At 33.6% G+C, this 7,127-nt stretch overlaps 2 protein-coding genes across 2 annotated transcripts in view; both read right to left on the minus strand.

Moving 5' to 3' along the window:
• Window positions 1–334: 334 nt before the first annotated feature.
• On the minus strand, window positions 335–4,280 carry LOC113782122 (LRR receptor-like serine/threonine-protein kinase FLS2). The gene is made up of 4 exons (XM_027328033.1): window positions 3,566–4,280; window positions 1,973–2,116; window positions 1,363–1,462; window positions 335–1,247 (listed from the first exon to the last, which is right to left on the minus strand). Exons 1-4 carry the CDS (start codon window positions 4,251–4,253, stop codon window positions 335–337), a joined length of 1,845 nt encoding a protein of 614 aa, XP_027183834.1. The 5' UTR covers window positions 4,254–4,280.
• A 248-nt stretch (window positions 4,281–4,528) lies between these two features.
• LOC113782123 (probable leucine-rich repeat receptor-like protein kinase At1g35710) overlaps window positions 4,529–7,127 on the minus strand; it is a 10,999-nt gene continuing 8,400 nt past the window's right edge. The window contains exon 5 of the mRNA XM_027328034.1: window positions 4,529–4,562. Coding sequence (XP_027183835.1) covers window positions 4,529–4,562 — 34 coding nt within the window. The remainder of the gene's footprint in view (window positions 4,563–7,127) is intronic.

Raw genomic sequence — 7,127 nt, forward strand, 5'->3', positions numbered from 1 at the left:
TAAACATTTATTTTCTTTATATCTTTTGTTAGTTAGGAGAAACTTTCACTTCCTAATTGAATTTTTTTATAAAAAAAAAAATCAGAATAGTTGTGGCACAATAAATATATGCATACGCACCTTTATTGTCCTTGAATTTATTGTTTAGAATAGCCAGGTATGGTGCATATTGGAACCAAGAAAATCTACACAAGCCTTAATTTATTACAATGTAAGGATACATGAGTTACCATTTAATTCCTTAAAAGTGAACATTTAAGTATATTGGGGATCCAACAAGAGAAGTTACTCTGTAATGGGCCAGTTTTCTAGCCCCAAATTCAAAGGTACCAATTCAAAGGTTGTCCGGAATTGATCCTTGCAAGCTGTTGTTTGCTAAAGAAAGGTGGTCCAAACTCTCTAAGCTCCAAATGGTGCTGGGGATTTTGCCTGAAAACTGGTTGTTTGACAAGTCTAACCTTGTCAAATTCTTTAATTCTCCCATCTCTGGAGCCAAGGGTCCTGTCAATAAATTCGACGACAAGTTGACCCGCTCGAGACCTTTAAGATCCCACAAGCTCATTGGCAGAGTAGAGGTTAATCTATTGAAAGTTATGTCAAGATGCCTCAAAGATGTAAGGTTATTGAAACATTCTGGAATTGAACCGCTAATCTGATTTTGACTTAGGTATAAATACTCCAAACTCTGCAAACCACAGAGACCACGAGGGAGCGGACCAATGAGGGAAATATTGCTAAGATCCAATTCCCCAAGCTTTTGCAAACCCCATATCGTATTCGGAACTGATCCAGTCCAACTATTGTCATCTAGACGTAAAATCCAAAGCTTTTGCAAACCCCATATTGTATTGGGAACTGATCCAGTCAAGCTATTGTCACTTAGAATTAAAACAACTAAATTGCTCAAGTTTCCAATGCTGTCTGGAATGTTCCCCCTGAGTCCACAGTTCCATACTTCCAAATCTTCAACAGAAATAGAAAGATTCCCGATGGATCTCGGAAGAACCCCATTTAACGGATTGTCTGCCACATCGATACGCCATAAAGAGATGCAACCTGTGAGGGAAGTGAAGAGGCCCAATTCTGGAGATGAAGATTCACTCGTCAAATTGTTTGCATACAGATCTAGAATTTCGAGGCGTCTCAAATTTCCAATGGAATTGGGAATTGGACCGCTGAATTTGTTATCACCAAGATTTATGCGAGTTAGTTTCGAACAGTTTGAGATAGAGGCAGGTACGGCTCCGCTGAAGTTATTCAAAGAAAGATCAATGTATTCCAAATTGTGTAGGCCATGGCACATATTTGATGGAAGAACGCCTGATAAATGATTTCGCAAGGTAGAGCATCCTCAGAGTTGACATGTTGAAGATCCCAACTAGTAGTAAACCACTTAAGCTATTCCATTCCAAGTCAAGGATCTCCAATTTGAGCAAGTTGCCAATCTCGTTTGGAATCGGACCTGTCGATTCATGAACAAAAACCAATCTTATTTAAATATACTTCAAAAGTTACACCAAATTCAGGGCTACAACTCATTGAAAATTAACATATATACCTGTCAAATTAGCTATCATCTAGATACAACTTCTTAAGCATAGTAGATTAACAAATTTCCAATCCCCCCTTAGTATTTGCCCGTTGAGTATGTAAAGAATTTAAAGCGGGGAATTTTTTGAAAAAGTTTATCTGTAGATATAAACTTCCAAATTCAGGAACTTGTTATATAATTCCACCAGTTTGCCCCTGCAAGTTAAAATTAAGGCAAATTTTCCCACTAAAACAGTTTTGGATTAATACTACTGCTGCTGACTAGTTGAACCAACAAAATAATAATAATAATAATAACAATAAAACCACCCACTTAACAAATTTTTTTAATTCAAGCATATATATATTTTCTGTCCCACCAATCTGCTAACAATTGTTAACAGAAGCAGCAGAAATTAGAAACTTCTCACCACTTTGTTACCTGTCAGTCTGTTGTAAGAAAAATGTACTTCTTCAAGCATACTTAGGTTTCCAATTTCCCTGGGTATTGATCCACTCAAATTGCTGCTTTCTATGGACAAGGCCCTCAAGCTCTGGAGATTGCCTATCTCTTCCGGAATGCTACCTGCGAAACTTGGAGGAATTACCACCAATTCGTTAGAACTAAATGTATGCCCCTTTATTTGTGGGCCCGAAATCAAAGAGATTTGTAGCACAAGAATTACGATTGTACTGTGACAAAATTTAAATTGCGCAATACATAAAGAATAATTTTAATTATAAATACATAATTCCTCCCTGATTTTTTGGTATCAGCTAGGGTTTGCCTTAGCATTAATTTTGATTTACTTTTGGTCCCTTGCTAGTGGTTCAATTAAAAAGACAATTATACCCTTATATTACATTTCTTTTAGTCCCTTGCTATTCTACTTATTTTTGTTTTTCTTTTTATTCTTCTTTTTCATTTTATTTCTTCTTTCTCTTCTTTTTCTTCTTTTTCTCATAATTTTTCATTTCTCTCTTGCCATTGCTGAGCAATTTCTTACCGTTAAAAATTGATTAATCAACCTCTTATTGATCCACATGTGCCAAAATAAATATGATTTCTAAGTTAAATGTGTTTTATCATACAAGCAACATATATCTTATTATTTTATGGAATTTTAGCTTTTTTATTAATCTTTAGTCCACTCTTTTTTATTTTTTTCATAAGTTTTTTATTTATTCATTATTACTATTAGCAATTAAAATCTCCAAGTTAGAATATAGGTTACGTACTTTGTTTGTTTCTTGTGTTACAATCATTTTTAATACAGAAGCTAAATTATTCAGGCATATCTACAAAAATAAATTTGTGATTAATCAATGATTAATCGTTGTAACAGTAAGAACGGGGAAAATGAAGAAAATTAATTGGAAAACTAAAAGAGACAAAAGAATTAAAGGGGAAAAGGAGGAGGCAAAAAGAAAATAGAAGTAATTGAAAGCAAGAGTAATTTTGGCCAGAAATATGAAGAGGAAGTAAACTGCCAATAAAACTTTTCAAAGGGACAAAAATGCAATAAGGTTCGCAGTCCAGTGGGTGAACCGCAAGTAACGCCAAAACTAAAGTAGCACAAAAATGGTAAACTGCAATTGAAAACAAACATCAAACTATGCAACTAAACCAAAGAATAACAAACCAAGAAAGTAACCTTTCGAATTGTTATTGCCAAGATATAGATCCTGAAGCATTTTCAAATATCCAACTTCTTTTGGTTGAATGACAAACACAAGACATTTTCAGAGTCCAGAGCTCTTTTACATTTGGAATATTACCAGATAATTGTTATTCCGCAAAATCAACAAATTCCAATGTGGAGATTTTGAAGATTGGGGGTGGCATAGAACCGTGTTGCTGCTTCGTGGGTAGATTCAGAATTTCATTTCAGGGGATCACCTAAATCTCTTTAATTTGAAATAAATGTTTAAAGGCCCAAAGATCAAGAGATTGCAGCACAAGAATTAAGATAAGCGTACAGTGACAAAATGTAAATATGGAACTGAGCAAAGAATAAGAAAACAAGAAAGTAACCTTCTAAATTGTTATAATCGAGATTTAGCTTCTCAAGCATTTTCAGGTTCCCCACCGCTTTTGGTATGTAACCATTGAACTGGTTGACTGACAAATCTAACGACTTGAGTCCGGAGCAGTTTGATAAACCTGATAGTATTTGGCCACTCAATTGATTCCAAGACAGATCGAGCTCTTTTAGATTTGGAACATTGTCGCATATGTTAGCAGGAAGATCACCAAAAAAATTATTCTCTGTCAAGAATAGGTATTGAAGGCTATCCAAGACACCCAACCATGATGGAATTTCTCCCGTGAGATTGTTGTTGCTTAAAGCCATGAAACTTAGTCGACGCAAATGAGACATTCCTTCTGGCAAATGACCATGAAAATTGTTGTTGCTCATGTCGAGAGAAACAAGGAATGAGAGGTTTCCCAGTTGTGGAGGAATCGTGCCTGCAAAACCCATGTTAGAAATATTTAAGGCCATCACTCTTTGACGACTAGAATCACATGTAACTCCGATCCAATCGCAGACAGAGGAAGAAATGGACCAATTTTTTGCCACGATTAAGTGAGGATCAGAAACTATGTGATTTTTGAAAGCTACAAGGGCAGATTTATCATTTATGATATCGCCTGTGCCCACGGCTAACAGAGAAGTGGCTAATAAAAGTCCTACAGGAAAGTAATAGCATGCTCTCTCCATTTCTTTTGACTAAGCTTACAAATAGAGCTGACGATGGGGAAGTAAGTATGCATATACTACTATTATGGGGAAGTAAGTATATATATATACTTCCATTGAGATGCCATGTATGTATCTCAAGATCAAATGCTGTCAACTACTAGCAGCATTTATGATTATGAAATGGATTCTGTCTAACAATGAAATTGTATGGAGGGAAAGACAGACCATCTCCATCAACCCACAATGGGAACGAATTTTCCTACGACTGAATTTTCCTAGTAAGAGTAAAGAGATTAACTTTGATCTGTGACACTAACAGTGGCAGACCTGCACCAAAGTTTGTATTTTTTTTTATCATGCGAAACATCCATTCATTCCAAATATACAATTCTTAAATATTTCGACCAAGAAGTTCATTTTTTAAGTTATTTTAATCCATCATATTTTACCCATGTATTTAGGCACTTTCAATTAAACTACCTAAATACAAATTGTCAAAATAACTATTTATTTTACTTTTATTTTTTACTTTTCAACGCAATCAGCCTTAAGCATTATAACTACTAATGTAAAAATTATACTGTGAAAATTTGTTTTGTTTACATTAACAATACAAATTTTATATGAAATTCATTTATCATTGGGGCCTGCCACAAAACACATCAAATATTTCTTCTTTGCCGTGGGAATTTAGACGTGGGCTTGACTTCTCACTGAGATTGCTTTCATGATGTGCTACCGCTACGGTAGGAAGGAACATCAGTACCTATCATAGATGACTCCTATTGGTTCTCCATATTTGACACGCCTGTCGACGTGGAAATTTTGGCAAAGACTTGTCGAAACTAAAACATTCTTATTAATTAGTTAATGTGACAGAAATTTAATATCCAGTTTTGATAACGACTTAAACTAAAAGAAAACTAGTCTCGTTTGACTCTTCGTATTAGCAACCAGGTTTTAGCCAATTTTAAATGGCCCAAGCATATCCAAATACTTTATTGCTAAAATATCCTTTTGATAGGATTGATCATGCTATTAATAACTTTGTGATACAAATTTAAGTATACTTTCTTACAAGGTGAAAATCCAATTAAAATGGAAGGTAAGTATATATATCTACGATGCAAATGAAGGGGAAAAGTCACGGAAAAATCAAGAAGAAAAATGTTAGAAAACAATAAAAGAGTTGATATGAGTAGAAGTTTTAGAGAAATAAATAAGGTTTAAACAAATGAAAGATGAAAAGTTAGACTTGTCACACAAGAAGAACGAAAACAAAAAGATTGATTTTGACAAACAATATGAAAGACTTAACATCTATGTCTTTCAAAATAAATGCAAGGTGGGAAAAAGTTGTCTTTCCTTTTTATCCTTTGATTAGGATTCCTTAATTGTGGAAAAAAATCATCTCCATATTTGACACGCCAATTGACATGGAAATTTTGGCAAAGACTTGTGAAAACTGCAGATTTTTATTGATTGGTTGATGTTATATGAGTGATAGAAACTTACTATCTAACTAGGAAAAAATTTAATATTTAACTTTGATTACGACTTAAACAATAAGAAGATTTGGCTTGTTTGACCCTTTAAAAGACAAAGTGCATATCACGTTATTGAACTGTGAAAGGTGAAACTACCGTTATGTGTTATGAACCAACTTTATGGTTTTATTCAAATTCATCAGTTCATAAACAATATGAGAGACTTTAACATCTATGTCTTTCAAAATAAATGCAAGGTGGAAAAACATTGTCTGTCCTTTTTATCCTTTGATTAGGATTCCTTAATTGTGGAAAAAAATCATCTCCATATTTGACACGCCAATTGATGTGGAAATTTTGGCAAAGACTTGTGAAAACTACAGATTTTTATTGATTGGTTGATGTTATATAAGTGGCAGAAACTTAATATCCAACTAGAAAAAAAATTTAATAGTTAACTTTGATTACGACTTAAACAATAGGAAGACTTGGCTTGTTTGACACTTTAAAAGACTAAGTGCATATCACGTTATTGAACCGTCAAATGTGGAACTACCATTAGATGTTATGAACCAACTTTATGGTTTTATTCAAATTCATCAGTTCTATTAAGTTTTAGTCCCACAATATAATATAGGATAAATTACCTACAATCCCTTGTGACTTTACATAATCCCAAATAACCCCCTAGCGATTTTCAAATAGCCACATAACCTCTCTATGGTTTTATGTAAAGTGAAAAATGGACAGAAAGTACAATCAGTTACGGTGTTTGTACCAAACAATGCTCAAAAGCGCATGTAATAAAATCTTAATTTTTATGTAACCTCCTCATGGTTTGTATAAATTTTCACTTTATTCCCCTATGATTTTTGTATTTATTCACGTAATCCCCCTATACTTTTATACAAAGTAGTTAAACTGTCAATTGATTTAGCATTTAAGTAAGGGCACTATTGGTATTTCAGTTAACTAAATTAATGTATAAATTAATGATGACATCATCAGATTGTACTCTAACTTTGCAATACCCATATGTGGTTTTTAAAAAAAATTATTTTCAATCATTAGTGATCTTAATTATTGTGTTTCCTTGCTCTTAAAAAAAAATTCTCGTGTGACCCTTGACAAAACTGCATAAAGCGAGACCACGTCAATTATACTTAAATTGGAACTTCATTTAATTAAACTACTTTATATCAGTGGAAGAAGTTGTTGGCAGAAGAATTCAGTGTCACAAAACTTACAAACGAGTACAAAAATTGGTGAATTACAAAATTTTGGCAGTACCGCAAAAAATAAAGATTGTTTTAGCGTCTCTTCAGGCACAAATGTTTTAGTGTCTGCACAGAATAAATAGGCTCAAGCTTTATGCATAGAATAAACATTGTTTTAGCGTCTCTTC

Source organism: Coffea eugenioides, chromosome 9 (genome assembly GCF_003713205.1).
Source record: "Coffea eugenioides isolate CCC68of chromosome 9, Ceug_1.0, whole genome shotgun sequence".
Taxonomy (NCBI): Eukaryota; Viridiplantae; Streptophyta; class Magnoliopsida; order Gentianales; family Rubiaceae; genus Coffea; species Coffea eugenioides.